The sequence below is a fragment of the Mizuhopecten yessoensis genome, unplaced genomic scaffold (assembly GCF_002113885.1).
Source record: "Mizuhopecten yessoensis strain PY_sf001 unplaced genomic scaffold, ASM211388v2 scaffold4135, whole genome shotgun sequence".
Classification (NCBI taxonomy): domain Eukaryota; kingdom Metazoa; phylum Mollusca; class Bivalvia; order Pectinida; family Pectinidae; genus Mizuhopecten; species Mizuhopecten yessoensis.
This window is the reverse complement of record NW_018405393.1, coordinates 52,886-69,928: the sequence shown is the minus strand read 5'-3', so window position 1 is coordinate 69,928 and position 17,043 is coordinate 52,886. Positions and strand designations below refer to the sequence as shown.

The window sequence follows — 17,043 nt, the reverse complement described above, 5'->3', positions numbered from 1 at the left end:
GAAAAACCAAGAGGCCTAGGGTGATGATAGTTGGCCAGTAACATGCTGAAATGAAGGGCTACCAAGTTTGTTCAAATAAATGACCTTGATTTATATTCAAGGTCACTGGGGTCAAACATGTTTAAAACCTTTAAACGACTTCTTCTGAATAACCGAAAGGCCTAGGGTGATGATATTTAGCCAGTAACATGCTGGGATAAAGTGCTACCAAGTTTGTTCAAATGAATGACATTGAATCATATTCAAGGTCACTGGGGTCAAACATGTTTAAAACCTTTAAACGACTTCTTCTGAATAACCGAAAGGCCTAAGGTGATGATATTTAGCCAGTAACATGCTGGGATAAAGTGCTACCAAGTTTGTTCAAATGAATGACATTGAATCATATTCAAGGTCACTGGGGTCAAACATGTTTAAAACCTTTAAACGACTTCTTCTGAATAACCGAAAGGCCTAAGGTGATGATATTCGGCCAGTAACATGCTGAAATAAACGACTTCCAAGTTTGTTCAAATGAATGACCTTGATTTATATTCAAGGTCACAGGGGTCAAATATGTTTTTAACATTTAAACAACTTCTTCTGAAAAACCAAGAGGCCTAGGGTGATGATAGTTGGCCAGTAACATGCTGAAATGAAGGGCTACCAAGTTTGTTCAAATAAATGACCTTGATTTATATTCAAGGTCACTGGGGTCAAACATGTTTAAAACCTTTAAACGACTTCTTCTGAATAACCGAAAGGCCTAGGGTGATGATATTTAGCCAGTAACATGCTGGGATAAAGTGCTACCAAGTTTGTTCAAATGAATGACATTGAATCATATTCAAGGTCACTGGGGTCAAATTTGTTAAAAACATTTAGACAACTTCTTCTGAATAACCAAGAGGCCTAGAGTGATGTTATTTGGCCAGTAACATGCTTGGATGAAGGGCAACAAAGTTTGTTCAAATAAATGACCTTGATTTATATTCAAAATCACAGGGGTCAAATATGTTTAAAATCTTTAAACAACTTCTTCTGAATAACTGAGAGTCCTAGGGTGATGATAGTTGACCAGTAACATGCTGGGATGAAGGGCTACTAAGTCTGTTCAAATAAATGAACTTGACTTACATGTATATTCAAAGTCACAGGGGTCAAACATGTTTACAACCTTTAAACGACTTCTTCTGAATAACCGAAAGGCCTAGGGTGATGATATTTAGCCAGTAACATGCTGGGATGAAGGGCTACCAAGTGTGTTCAAATGAATGACCTTGAATCAAATTCAAGGTCACAGGGGTCAAATATGTTTTTAACATTTAAACAACATGTTCTGAATAACCAAGAGGCCTAGGGTGATGATAGTTTGGCCAGTAACATGCTGAAATGAAAGGCTACCAAGTTTGTTCAAATAAATGACCTTGATTTATATTCAAGGTCACTGGGGTCAAACATGTTTAAAACCTTTAAACGACTTCTTCTGAATAACCGAAAGGCCTAGGGTGATGATATTCGGCCAGTAACATGTTGAAATAAAGGACTACCAAGTTTGTTCAAAAGAATGACCTTGATTTATATTCAAGGTCACAGGGATCAGATATGTTTAAAACCTTTAAACAACTTCTTCTGAATAACGAAGAGGCATAGGGTGATGATATTTAGCCAGTAACATGCTGGGATAAAGTGCTACCAAGTTTGTTCAAATGAATGACCTTGAATCATATTCAAGGTCACTGGGGTCAAATTTGTTACAAACATTTAGACAACTTCTTCTGAATAACCAAGAGGCCTAGAGTGATGATATTTGGCCAGTAACATGCTTGGATGAAGGGCAACAAAGTTTGTTCAAATAAATGACCTTGATTTATATTCAAGGTCACAGGGGTCAAATATGCTTAAAACCTTTAAACAACTTCTTCTGAATAACTGAGAGCCCTAGGGTGATGATATTTGACCAGTAACATGCTGGGATAAAGGGCTACTAAGTCTGTTCAAATAAATGAACTTGACTTATATTCAAGGTCACAGGGGTCAAATATGTTTTTAACATTTAAACAACTTCTTCTGAATAACCAAGAGGCCTAAGGTGATGACAATTGGCCGGTAACATGCTGAAATGAAGGGCTACCAAGTTTGTTCAAATAAATGACCTTGATTAATATTGAAGGTCACAGGGGTCAAACATGTTTACATCATATAAACGACTTCTCCTGAATAACCGAAAGGCCTAGGGTGATGATATTTGGCCAGTAACATGCTGGGATAAAGGGCTACCAAGGTTGTTCAAATGAATGACCTTGAATCATATTCAAGGTCACAGGGGTCAAATATGTTTAAAACCTTTAAACAACTTCTTCTGAATAACTGATAGTCCTTGGGTGATGATATTTGGCCGGTAACGTGCTGGGATAAACGGCTACCAAGTTTGTTCAATTGAATGACCTTGAATCATATTCAAGGTCACATGGGTCAAATATGTTTAAAACCTTTAAACAAACTGATATTAGGCCTGTAGCATGCTGGGATGAAGGGCTACAAAGTTTGTTCAAATGAATGACCTTGACCTACTTTCAAGATCACTGGGGTCAGATGTCTTAAAATCTTCAAACAACTTCTTCTCAATAACTAAAAGGCCCAGGGTACTGAAATTTGGCCTGTAGCATGCAGGGATGAAGGGCATCCAAGTTTGTTAAAATGTATGACCTTGACAAACTTTCAAGGTCAAAATGGTCAAATGTCTTAAAAATCTTCAAACAACTTCTCCTCAATAACTAAAAGGTCCAGGGTACTGAAATTGGGCCTGTAGCATGCAGGGATGAAGGGCAACCAAGTTTGTTAAAATGTATGACCTTGACAAACTTTCAAGGTCACTGGGGTCAAACATGTTTAAAACCTTTAAACGACTTCTTCTGAATAACCGAAAGGCCTAGGGTGATGATATTTAGCCAGTAACATGCTGGGATGAAGGGCTACCAAGTGTGTTCAAATGAATGACCTTGAATCAAATTCAAGGTCACAGGGGTCAAATATGTTTTTAACATTTAAACAACTTCTTCTGAATAACCGAAAGGCCTAAGGTGATGATATTCGGCCAGTAACATGCTGAAATAAAGGACTACCAAGTTTGTTCAAATGAATGACCTTGATTTATATTCAAGGTCACAGGGGTCAAATATGTTTAAAACCTTTAAACAAACTGATATTAGGCCTGTAGCATGCTGGGATGAAGGGCTACAAAGTTTGTTCAAATAAATGACCTTGACCCACTTTCAAGGTCACAGGGGTCAAATATGTTAAAATATTCAAACAACTTCTTCTCAATAACCAAAAAGCCCAGGGTACTGATATTAGGCCTGTAGCATGATGGGATGCAGGGCTACCAAGTTTGTTCAAATGAATGTCCTTGACCTGCTTTCAAGGTCACATGGGTCAAATGTTTTAAAATCTTCAAACAACTTCTTCTCAATAACCAAAAAGCCCAGGGTACTGATATTAGGCCTGTAGCATGCTGGGATGAAGGGCTACCAAGTTTGTTCAAATGTATGACCTTGACAAACTTTCAAGGTCAAAGGGGTCAAATGTCTTAAAATCTTCAAACGCCTTCTTCGCAATAACTAAAACGCCCAGGGTACTGATATTGGGCCTGTAGCATGATGGGATGCAGGGCTACCAAGTTTGTTCAAATGAATGACCTTGACCTGCTTTCAAGGTCACATGGGTCAAATGTTTTAAAATCTTCAAACAACTTCTTCTCAATAACCAAAAGGCCCAGGGTACTGAAATTAGGCCTGTAGCATGCTGGGATAAAGGACTACCAAGTTTAATCAAATTAATGACCTTGATCCACTTTCAACCTGATGTCCTTGTTCGACATTCAAGGTCACAGGCGTCATATGTTTAAATCTTTTAATAGGTTCTTATGAATCAGACACTGATATTCTGCCTGTTCTTGTATTTTAGTCCACTTTTAAGATTACAAGTGTGAGATTAATACCAGGTGAGCGATGCAGGCCCATTGGGCCTCTTGTAAATCTATGCTCTAAGATTATTCAGGAGAAGTCGTTTAATTGTTTGACATATTTGACCCCTCTGACCTTGCAAGTAGGTCAATGTCAATGTCATTTTTTTTTTTTAAACTTTGTCGGGCTCTTACCCAGGAAGCGACCAGCAAAATATGAATATTCTATACATTTCAGTTCTTCAGAAGAAGTCTTTTGAAGTGTTTCACACATTTGACCCCTGTGACCTTGAGAGTAGGTCAAGGTCATTTTCGTTCTGAAACTTTGTCGGGCTCTAACCCATGAAGCCATGTCTAAATACACGCTTAATACATTTGTTTTATGATTGTGTACAAAACAAATTACAAAAGTGTCTTTAACATATACAATGTAAGTGAAAATATTCTTATGTAGTTATACATTTAATATCAAATCCTTCCAGCCGATTTTTGTGATCAGCCTAAACGTTACATGTACATAAATCAACAGAAAGGCCATAAAACAAATACGTGCACACACACTGCAGAACTTCATACCCCAGAAACTGTCCCAAGTAGTACAATATAAATAGACATGCACAGACGTACAGGTGCTATACAGAAATATATACTGTGTACAACTTTTCTGTCACCTAGTATCTACACCCACACAGTATTATATGGGGCAAAGAAGTAATTCCAACAGTGTGGACAAGTTTAGGTTGTCAAATTTTCGGAGCGATCCGCTCCTTTTTCAAGACACAGTGAAACAGAACAGTTACATGTACATCATATTACAAGAAGATAGAATTGATATACTATAATTGAAAATAAAGCTATTATATAAAACCAATAGTCTAAAGACAGTCGAAGGCAGCAATTAAGCCGAGAGCATCGCGGACAAGGAACGCTGATGTAGAGGACCTATTCTTGCGCAAAAGGCACTGTCATATAAAGTGAGTCAACGAGAGATATCAAAAACGTGGAACACTGTACATGTAACTGTAAGTGGGACCCCCTGCTGTGACTTAGATCCATCGCAGTATTGAGAGGCGACTAATGAGACATTCCGTAGCAGATTGGAGATTTTTCACATTTACCGGGCCAGATTTCCAAATGCACATGTGTCTTGAAAAAGGAGCGGATCGCTCGGAAAATTTGACAACCTAAAATTGTCCACACTGTTGGAATTACTTCTTTGACCCATATAATATTTTAAGTATCCTACGGACATACCTCCATTAGGATCAAGTGTTATATGGGATTTTACCGTCTATATTACTTCTTTGACCCACACAGTATTATATGTAGACTGGATTTCTGTCTATAGGATTATTTTCTTGTCTATGAACTTGAGTAAGTCTGAAATATGCTGATCTATGGTCAAAGGCATGTAGACTTACTCAATATAGGTAGAAAAATATGTAAAACATTATGTGGCCATTACAATTCTTCACTGGGGTTGGGTACCCCTTGCCAAGCATACACCAAGTACTTGAAATGAAGGTCTGTCCAGTCAGGCACAACTGTAAGAGGACGGGAAAGGAAAATGCATGGCCAGACTGGGATTCGAACTCTAGATAGACATTCAACTTAGTTAACTCTCTTCACTCCTCCCTCTGTCAACAAAATCTCTGACCCCAAAGGCACACGAGACCCTTAGACAATATGTACCACCTTTTGTGGGTACACTTAGTTGGGCTCCGAACGTAACAGGAAAGGAAAAGAACACTCCTAGACTTATAATCCAACTAGAGACCTCCAAACTCTTGCCCAGATCTTACCAACTGAGCTACCCGGTCGCCTGTGATCAATGAAGTCCAGCTCCGCTATATCTGTAATACATGTACACACATTACAGCTAGGAGTAGCCAGGATTAATAACAACCCCCAAGCAGTTTTATGTTCATCATCTGAAATTGAAATGAATATTTTCTCTGACAAAATCAATATCTTCAACGTTACAATAAATATAACGAGAGGTAATAACAAATCGCTGTTACCCGTACACTATTGAAAATCAGTGTTCTTTATTTTTAAAACAAATAGTAAAATAAGAATTTTTGCTAAATGTACAAATCCAATATCTGACAATTATATCTGAACAAATCCAAATTACCAAAACAATTAATTTAAGTTTTCACAAAGTATTATTAAAGTTGAAGTCAAAAACATGTTACGACACATTCACACATGTGCACTTTTTACAATATTTATATTAAAAAAAATACAGTACCGGTGATTTAGCATCGTGTATAACATGGTATAATATCTATGCATCAACCTGAAGTGTTTAAAACATTATTTTTAACTGACATTGGCCAGTACTGTCCCTGGTGTATACATTATGTTTGCTCTCTGGCTATATGCGAGCTACACTGTATTACAGTCAAGCTACATGCATGTAACATATAAACCTTTATTAGAATTATGACCAGATCACATGGTTTTCATATATTTATTTGAAAAATCCACTCCCAATTAAATTTGGCACACTTGATACCTATATGTTCTCGTCAGATATTTTTGAATAAAACAATTCTTCCACTAAATACTGCAATGCTTGACTTTGTTAACTCTTTGCATGCTTTGCCGGTATTTCCCCCCGCCACCGTCTTTACCGTGCACCACGACGGGCGGCAAGTCCCGCCACACAAAGTGAAATTTACTTTCATTTTTCTCTTAAAAGGGTCTTCTTCTACTTCTACTTCTACCACTTGGTGGCCACCATCAATCAGTTTATCATTCTGCCACTTGTTGTGCGATGCGCTAAGTTAAGGTGCTTGATAAAAACAGTTTGTGAATTTTGCAGTTAAAAACAAGTGTTCAGAATATTATTCCTTTGTGGCCAAGTGAGACTTGAAGGATTCAAGACTCTCAGCGTCTACAGTGCTGGCGGGTAGCGCATTCCAATCCCAGATGGTTCTTGGGTAGAAAGACTCTTTCCTTAACTTGGTGTTGCATGATGGAATTTGGAAGGGTTTAGCATGAATATTTCTGCTATGACGTGTTGGAGGTAGGAGTTTCTCTGTGGCATCAATCTTGACTTGGTTATTGCTGATCTTATAAAGGAGTCCTAGTCTCGCGTTTTCTCCTCCTTTCCTCAAGTGATTCCCATTCCAGGTCTTTCAAAATTTCTGTGACGGATGTTGGACTGTGATACGAATAGTGGTTTTGGTGTATTATTTGGTGTATTATTTGGCCCTTATTTGTACCATCTCTAATTTGTTGATGTTATTTCTGTGACGAGATCAGTCCCACGATGTACATGCATATTGTTGATTATTCCAAAATGGGTCTGACTAGGGACTTGTATGTCATGCCGTTGATGTTGGGGTTGTTAAAGTTAAGGTTCCTCTTCAGAAAGCTGATGGTGTCATTAGCCTTTTTACATATATTAGAGATGTGTAGGTTCCATTTCAGGTCTGTTGTAATTGTGACACCCAGGTACTTGGCAGATGTTACTTGCCCTAGAATATGTGAATGAAGTTTATATTCTCTCTTGATGGTATTCCTTTTCTTGGAGATAGTAATGATGTTACACTTGTCAGGTTGGTAATTCATCAATCAGGTGGTTTCCCATTGAGCTAGACTGTCAAGATCTTCCTGGAGATGTTCACCGTCTTCCTGTGATGTTATCGCCAGGTAAATGATAATATCGTCTGCAAATCGGTGAACGTTGGATCTTATATTCTCCGGAAGGTCATTTATATAATAGAGGAATAGGCTGGGACCAAGAACCTAGCATTGAGGGACTCTCGACTCAACTTCCACTAATACAGCCTGTTTCCTGTTTCCTAAGAAGCTCTCTATCTATCCATCATTTTGTCTTGCCTTTGATTCCATATGTAACTTATGTGTCAAGAGACTGTGGCTGACCTTGTCAAAGGCTTTACTAAAGTCCATAATCAAACAAGCTGTCTGTTTACCTTCATCAATGTTTCTGGTAATATCATCTATGAACTCCAACAGTTGAGTGTCGCAGGATAACCCTTTGCGAAATCCATCTTGCAAGTTGTATACTATACTGTTGCAATTAGCATGCTCCATGATGTGACTAGTTACTATGTGTTCCATGATCCTACATACTACACATGTCAGTGATACTGGTCTATAGTTGATGGCCTCAAATGCCTTTCCTTTCTTATAGATCGCAGTGCGCCATATAGATGGTACTTCCCCTGTGTTGTATGAGCTGTTAAATATGATGGTAAGTATTGGTGCTTTGTCTGCTGCAAGTTCACTCAAGATTCTTAGTGTTAAATGATCTGGTCCAGCAGCTTTGTTTACCTTCAGGTTATGCAGAAATTTATAAACTCCATTTTCGGTTATGTGTATGTCATTAATAGGTGGCATTTTGCATCGATCTTCAAATTTAGTTTGATTGAGTGTTGTTCCAGACGAGAACACTTTCTTAAATTCGTTGTTAAGAATGTTGGCTTTGTCGACCAAGTTTGGGTCGAGCATTCCTATATCTTATAGTGGTGGTATGTTGTTTACGCCCGTGCCTTTATGTTTGATGTACGTCCAAAATCTGTTCATACATCCATACTTGTTGTTTTCACTCTGCTCTGTAGTCTGTGGTGTTACTATATCCTCTACATATTTCCAGTATGCTCTTCGTTGTTGTCTTTGTGTTTCCTGCTTAAGATCTTTGTATTTGAGCTTATCTATCTCACATCCTGATTTTTTCTTTCTTTTATACCCTCTGTCCCTTTTGCGGATAAGACTGTTCAGCTCCTTTGTAACCCATGGGCAACCGTCTTTCTTTCTACTAGTCTTGTGTGGTATGTTACGCTCTATGCTGCTTTCAAGTTCTGTTTGGAAGTGTTGGTACATGTCTTCAGCTGAGCTGCCATTCTTGCTCATGTCATCAACAGTAATTTTAATATCCTTCAGGTCTGATGTTATGTTGTCCAACCTCGGTTTTTTGTAGAGTGGAATCTTTCAAGGCTTTTGTAAATTTCTTGATGGTATGAGATCCAACTTGCTGTACATGATGTCGTGGTCAGATATCCCTGTTATGATCTCAACTCGGCGGAAGCAGGTAGGATAGTTTGTGACAATGAGGTAAATAGTATTCGGTCCTCTAGTTGGTTCTTTAACTATCTGCCTTAAGCCGTTGTCATCCAGGATATCCAGGAACTTGTGGTGTATACTTGGATGTTGAGTATTGGGTTTTAAGATGTTTTCCTCTCAGTTTCAACCTGATAGATTAAAGTCACCTGCCCCTATTACTAGAGCATTGTAACCGACAACAAGCGTCTTCAAGTGACAACAAGCATCGCCAGACAAAACCTATAATTGTATATGTGGTTATATGGTGGGGATCTCAACCATTTCCAAGCAATAAACTTTATCCATGGCATAGTTCTACAGAAGAAGTCGTTTATAGCAATATAGCCAAATTGCCCCCTTTTGGCACCGCCCTCAGCCCCCTGGGGGGGNTCGGGCAGAGGAGGAAACAGATACAAAAGTTGATTATGAAGAGTTAAGTACGTTCATCAAAACCAAATTTGAACAGAGGGGGAAAAGACCAGGTAATTGTTAATATTTTGTGACCGGTACTGAAACTGAAAATACAAATAGTATCGTGCACGCACGCACACACACACACCCACACCCACACACCCACACACACGTTCATACATACTCGCGTTAGCGATCACAATTTAACTTACACAATGCTAAGGCACAAATCAAAGTAACGTGAACATTATCACTAGGCCTACATTATCTAGTAGAGTAATTCCACTGGTATCTGCCACAAGCTACAAGTCAGACAGGTAACTTTCACATAGGTAAGTTACCGGTAAGTATGAAACAGACTATAACTGGTTTGCCATTGTCTTCCTATATCAACACTTTTCTTTGTTTCTCTAAAAAGTGGGGGAACTGAGAACACCCCAAATACTTGTACATGTATTCTTAATTGACAAAACATCTGCCACCAAGGGGGGTCAGATCCATCATTTATACAAAAATAGTTTACCTCCCCCATAGGATGCTACTGTTCAAATTTGGTCAAAATACCTTCATCCCAACTGAAGAAGGATATTAAAGCTATTCCTCTATATCCCTATTGGGCCCCACCTCTCTGCCTCTAGGGGGGCCAGAACAACCGTTTATACAAAATTAAGTCCCCTTCACCCAAGAATACTTCAGACCAAATATGTACAAAACTCTGCCATTCCTACAGAATTTGCTAAATTACCCCTATTAGGTCCCATCCCTCAGGCCCCAGGGGGGCCAGACCCACCATTTATTCAAGTTGCTTCCACTTCATCCGAGGGTGCTTCATACTAAATTGGGACAAAATCAAGTCATTCCTACAGAAGAAAAAGGATTTTGAGGAATTTGCCATGTTTCCCCTATTGGGCCCTGTCCCTCTGCCCCCAGAGAGTGCCACACTCACCGTTTATACAAAATTGAGTCTCTTTTGCCCAAGGATGCTCCAAACCAAATTGGGATAAAATCCCTTAATGCCTAACTTAGAAGAAGGATTTTAGAGGTTTACCTCTATTTCCCCTATTAGGCACCCTGCCCCTCTGCCCAGGAGCACACCAACCTTTTATACAAAATTGAGTCCCCTTGGCCCAAGGATGCTTCAGGCTAAATTAGGATAAAATCCCTTAATCCCTAACTTCGAAGAAGGATTTTGAACGTTTTACCACAATTTTCCCTATTGGGCCTCTCCTCTGACCCAAGGTGGGCCACACCCATCGTTTATACAAAATTGAGTCCCCTTGGCCCAAGGATGCTTCAGGCTAAATTAGGATAAAATCCCTTAATCCCTAACTTAGAAGAAGGATTTTGAACGTTTTACCACAATTTTCCCTATTGGGCCCCTCTTCTCTGCCGCAAGGTGGGCCACACCCAGAGTTTATACAAAATTGAGTCCCCTTGGCCCAAGGATGCTTCAGGCTAAATTAGGATAAAATCCCTTAATCCCTATGGTCGAAGAAGGATTTTAAAGGTTTTATCTCTATTTCCCCTATTGGGCCCCGCTCCTTTGCCCCAAGGGGGGGCCACACCCACCGATTATACAAAATTGAGACCCCTTGGCCCAAAGTTAAAATCTACTAAGCCGTTCAGGACAAGTAGCGTTTTAATGGAAAAGTCGACGGACGGACGGACGGACGGACGGACGGACGGACGGACGGACGATGGATGCTGCGCCATGGCATAATTATTAGCTCACCTGCCCTTTGGGCAGGTGAGCTTATCATTTATCAAAATCCATTCCCTTTTTCTCACCGACTTAGATATTCTAATTCCGTGCTATAACAGTTTACGCACGGCACACAACGACAGACAAAGACGGATGGCAATAGGTCACCATGACCTATGGTCATGTGACCTATAATCCCAAACAACGCCAGTATATATATCTTTGGGTAATTATATCCCGAAAAAGGACAAATGAAGCGTCTTATATTATGAAACTCTAATTTCTACATTTAGGACACAGACTGAAAGAGATCCTCTTGATTTTATACTGATGTTCCAAAATAGCAATTACCTAACCTTTTTCCCCTTTCCTTTTTATAAATAAAATTGCATTGTCCAACAGGAGCAGAGAAACCAATAATACTCCTCGCTGCCTACTACAGTAGTCAAATATAGGATCTTGAATGCATATAACCACAAAAAGAAGACAAACAAATACAAGATGGATTTCAGGACAAAGCATTAATCTCACTCCGTCTACATTCCAAAGCAAAGTTTATGATGAAAGCGGTCTTAAAAACAACGAGTATCCAGGCTGAAGACCAAATGCATTGAGACCCATTCCTTCAAAGACTCTAGGGCTGAATCCAAGTCCCACTGCAGTCCAAACAATTTCATAATCAAAGCAGAAAGGGATGCAGCATTTCCAATCTCAGGTCAGCTATCAAAGAAATCGCACTGGCTATCGCTGAACATAAGTATCAGGGTAGAGACTAGGATCGTCAAAAATGAAATATCACCAGTGATTAAGTTTAAATGATCTTTTACTGGATCAACCTCCCTTTCTACACACCATTCAGAGAAAGTTTTCCAACAGAACTAGTGGACAGCTGACGAGCATGTATGAACTAGACATCCAGATAAAATCTCTGCACGTAAAGGTAGACACGAGTGTGTTTTCCAGGACCAAGAATGTCGGATTATATTCCATCTAATTGACAGTGATCCAAGTTTTTACTACATAAGAGACATTTCCCGTTTTCAAGTCTGGCCCTGCCAAAGAAACAATTGTGCCTTCGAGACTTCTAACGTAGCCCATCTAGCATATTGAAGATGTATAAGAGTTCTTTCTGTTAATGTTCAAAAACGATAAACTACTTCAAAGAATTCAAATTCGTGACCGGAGAGAGGAAGTATAGAAAATGACTAATTAGGAAACCAGATAATCCCGATCATAGATCGACAGATGTTTTTTGCCACTACGTCAACATCGGGAGCAGACCCCAAGGCAGACTGGTAGTATAAATGTGCTTGTCTCTTTATGCATGGCAATTGTGTGTAAACATGTAGTTATAGGGTTGGTATCTCAAATGTTCCAAGTTGTGACCCAGAAAATGAGTGGCTTGGGTGTGGGCAGACCTCAGGGTCAATTCTAAATATCATCATTGTCTTCATGGCTAATGCCCAGAAACTTTATACATGGTTATGGGGTGAGGATCTCAACTGTTTCCAAGTTACGACCCACAGACAAAGTTTCCATGGATGGGGCCACACCCTTGAACAATATGTGTAATTTTCTCTTTATACTCAATGTCTGTATATGTCGTTTAAAAGTGAGGATCTTAATCATTTCCATACTGTCATGAAAATCTTGTTGTACAGAGAGAGTGGAGGGAACTTGTGAACTAATTTGTGCATATTAATTCTTTGAAGGACATTGTCATAAAGAGTCCACCAGTGTGTTTCTTTACCAACTAGTTCAAGGGAAGCATGGCTTCCTAATCCAGTCATGCAGGAACTCAATGGGCAAGAAAGAATAACTGAAGAGGTCTGATATTATTGTTCCCCAGAGAAACCATATCTGCCGAATTAGCAATATCTCTGATACACACTGACAATGAACAATGATAGACACCCCTAATAAAACACTTTCTTTGTTTTAAAAAGCACTTTCGATAAATCAACAACTCATACAGTATGATTATTTGATGACAATGGTTTATTGTGATTTTGTGGTATGCATGTTGAATAACAATACAAAAGAAAGTGAAATTTCATATAAGCTGGTTATCTTACTCTGTAACAGTATAATGATTCACTGTACCCCGTAAGTCTGAAGTTAACACTGTCTAGCAATCAGAATGATTTCCAGTGTAAAATACTGTCAAAGTCACATACAATTACACATACATTGTACTACCTCCTGTGTGCCAGGTAGATTGTGTCACAGATCTTTGGTACTTTACCACCTCCGATGTATTGGTGAAAACAGTGATGTGACTATCATCTCTGATTGCCTTCCGTGTCGCTGGTCAACACAAACAAGTCTTTTGACCTCTTTCACCTTCTCAATCTGAGGTAGAAGGCATGTTTACACTCCCGTGAATCCTCCGGGTAATATTTATCGTAGAAGTCCAATATGAACTCCTCTGGTTTGAATCCGTAATGCTGGTACAGTAACATGGCCGAGTTTGTGGCGGACACGTGGAGGTTTACATCCTTACCCAAACACGTCTGTAAAACACACAACAAAACAAGGGTTTTATATTGAGCAAGATAGGTAGGAATCAATATATTTTCTAACAGTCAATTTTTCCTTGGTCTGTAGACTTTAGGAAATAATAAAATAACAAGCCACAGAATACGTGTTCCCCATTTATGTATTGCGTTTTTCAACAATTCATATCACACAATATTTCAGATTAGCAGCTGATATTAGTCCTAGTGTAATCGTTGAAATTTTGATATAAAGAATTGTCTACAAACTAATAACCTGTCCCATTCGAATTTACTACCATGTGCATATATTGCAAAATTCACAGAACACCCAAGGGAAGTAATTCAGCTTTTGAAATCAGTATAAGGGTTTTCTCTCTATTGAGGATCCCTATCCCAATGCACTTTGGTTTTTCGTATTCAAAGTGCATGGGCAGATTGGTCGAGTGGTTAACACTCTGCCCTTCCACACAGGCGGGCGGGGTTCGATCCCTGAAGTCGTCGTATGCATCGATATTCAGAGAAACTGTTTTTCTCCTGCCCACACAACTCCAACAACCCAGGTGGAGTATAAATTGGTCTGGGGTAGATGTTGCGGTATCTGTGCTGTAGCATTCAAGTGAGGTGGCACTATAAATGATGCCGTTGGAAGCAAGGTCCCACTACAAACAGAACACATTACATCTCCAGCACACATGCAGGCATACACACATAGGGAGATATTATCCAGGTGGCATATGACTAGTAGTTCGCGCCTGATAAGGCAGCTCCTGCGATTTACTCAAAAATTGTATTGATTAATGTATATATGCTAATTGTTTTAATTGAATATATATGTACTGTAAAACGCTTTAGAGTGGCTTATGTTAGCTAGATAGAGCACTATATCAAATGTTGTATATTATAACATTATTATTCACTGTAATCGCCGCTAAACTTTGTTTTGGGATGGAACTGTAGCACATCTGGGCCAGGCTACTTCCATTGTTCAGGAAGGTCTGTCGGTTAGACCAATAGTATAAGAATCTGACGTTTCCGGTTTGAATCCTGGTCTAGTCCTGTTGATCTTTACAAACAGAACGCTGTTGTGGATTGTTTTTTGCTTATTTCATCTGTTATTTTTCATAAAAGTCCCGCAAGCTATGATTATCTTTTCCGTAATGAGTATCAAAGCTATAGTCTTGTCCGCACAAATTGATTCCCAGTGCATAGTTAGTTTTTGGCAGTGATACAAGGATTTTTAAACCATTTTTTTAATTTTTTATATATACGGTTATTGTTAGAACAGCTCCACAGATGTATAACATTTTTGTGAACATAACTTGTTATTCATTTTTGAAACATCAAAATTATGACTGGTAAGAGATTACATTGTACTTGTTATTTTACACTGATACCTATAATTATGAAAAACATGTAAAACTTTTATTAAACAGCAGGAACTTCATTCATTTTGCTATTCCGCCAGCAAGTTTATATATACGTGTACACATATAACCAAGGAATATACAAAGTTATGTATCTGTAATATGAGGGTTGCTAGGGTTGTAGTGCCCCCCCACCCCATCCCCATCCTTATCAAATGGTGTCTTCATTCATATAGTCAGAGTTAATTTACCTGTTGTTTTTCAGTTTAATTTTATAATGTATTAGGAAGAAAGCAAGATGTATAACAGATGTTAATGTCATAAGTCTCGTCTTTATCTAATTAATAAGAAATAGCATATGCCGAAGATTTTCAGCTTTTCATCAGTTTCATCAGGAAATTCTTTCTACAAAGAATGAGTCTGTGAGAGTTTATTAGACTTATAGTACAATATTTCTCACCTGTATGAGATGGTAAATCATAAATTTGGCAATGCCAGCCCGCCTCCACTCTGGATGTGTGAAGAGAAACGATATATATGCTTCATTGTACTTCACATCTGGCACCATGAAGGCAAATCCGATCACAATTTTCCTGTAACACAATGAAATTTTACACAAATGAATCTGTTTCAATTTCAACAACACTTCACACAATAATTTCTACAGCTTCCAAGGCAACAAAATTCTGAAAACAGGCACACAGACTGTTAACCAAGGCTTATTCAGTGTGTGACATTATACAGCTACAAGAAGCCTAAAGGGCCTGAAGATACCCGATTGAAATGGCTTTTTTTCTTGACAAACTTGGTAGCAGTCCATGCTAACAAGCTACTAGCCAAATATCATTATCTTAGATCAATTTTAAAAGAACTTGTCAGTGTTGTCAAACTGAATCATATATTATATGCAGTGCACAGAATCAATATTCCTAAGACCCCTGTTGATCTCATATGAAAGGGAAGGAACTCTTGTATTGACACTACCAACAGTTACTTCCAGAATTGGTGCTTGTGAGATCATTCGAGAATGTTTTAACACCCCAACCATCAATCATGAAATTTCAACTGATTTCCATCACTAATTTATGGAAAATGTATTTTTTATAAAATAAGCTACTGAAAAATATTGTGATACAGCCATATTTTATTTCTGTATTGCCATACAATACAATATGTGTGTGTATTGCAATATACTGGTTTTCCAATGTTGTGACAGCCTCTTCTTTGTAACACTCAAAGGCAACATGTCACTGACCAAGTATCATGACTTCAGGCCTTTCTGTTCTGCAAAAGATTTTTTTAATTGTTTTGACAAATTTGAGACCTGTGGTCTTGAATATCGGTCAGTCATTTTTAATGCAAACTAGCATTTTATGCCAGCAAGTTGCTGGCCAAATATCACAACTAGGTCTTTCTGTTTTGAAGAAGTTTGGATTATTTTAAGATGCAAATATTGCAGTGTGTGTTGAAAAGTAGTCCAACTATTTATATAAATGAAAATCAAACTACAACAGTCGGTTTGTCAGAATATTTGTTTATAAGTTATAAGTGTATAGCTATATAAATTACCCCTTTTTGCCCCTTATGGGCCCGCCAGAATGGCAAGCCCTTTTTCCTTCACAAATCACCAAGGAATACTTCATACAAATTTGGTTGAAGCCTGTCCAGTGGTATAGTGATAACATACATCAGACAAAAGATGACAGTCAGTAACAAATTGCATATAGATGACTTAGCATTTTTCAAAGTGCCTTTCAAACATATCTACACTACAATAATTTAAACAAGAGGCCCAAGAGGGCCTGTATCGCTCACCTGAATATTAAAGCAGTCATAGCAAAATATTCTCATTAAATATTATATTGCACTAAAAATATTTCCCTCACAAACTTTGTTGGCTCCATCTGTTGAAACTACCAGCAAAATATTTTTACAAGATTCTATGCTTTTTGATTCTTCAGAAGTTGCTTGACATATGTTTCCCTGTGACCTTGTAAGTAGGTCAATGTCATTTTCCTTCTCAAATTGGTAAGCTCTATTCCAAAAGCT

At 38.5% G+C, this 17,043-nt stretch overlaps 1 protein-coding gene across 1 annotated transcript in view; it reads right to left on the bottom strand.

Moving 5' to 3' along the window:
* Positions 1–13,116: 13,116 nt before the first annotated feature.
* LOC110448694 (cysteine-rich protein 2-binding protein-like) overlaps positions 13,117–17,043 on the bottom strand; it is a 28,924-nt gene continuing 24,997 nt past the window's right edge. Inside the window, exons 17-18 of the mRNA XM_021495073.1 lie at positions 15,455–15,587; positions 13,117–13,645 (exon numbers count right to left, since the gene is read on the bottom strand). Coding sequence (XP_021350748.1) covers positions 13,472–13,645; positions 15,455–15,587 — 307 coding nt within the window. The 3' untranslated portion in view covers positions 13,117–13,471. The remainder of the gene's footprint in view (positions 13,646–15,454; positions 15,588–17,043) is intronic.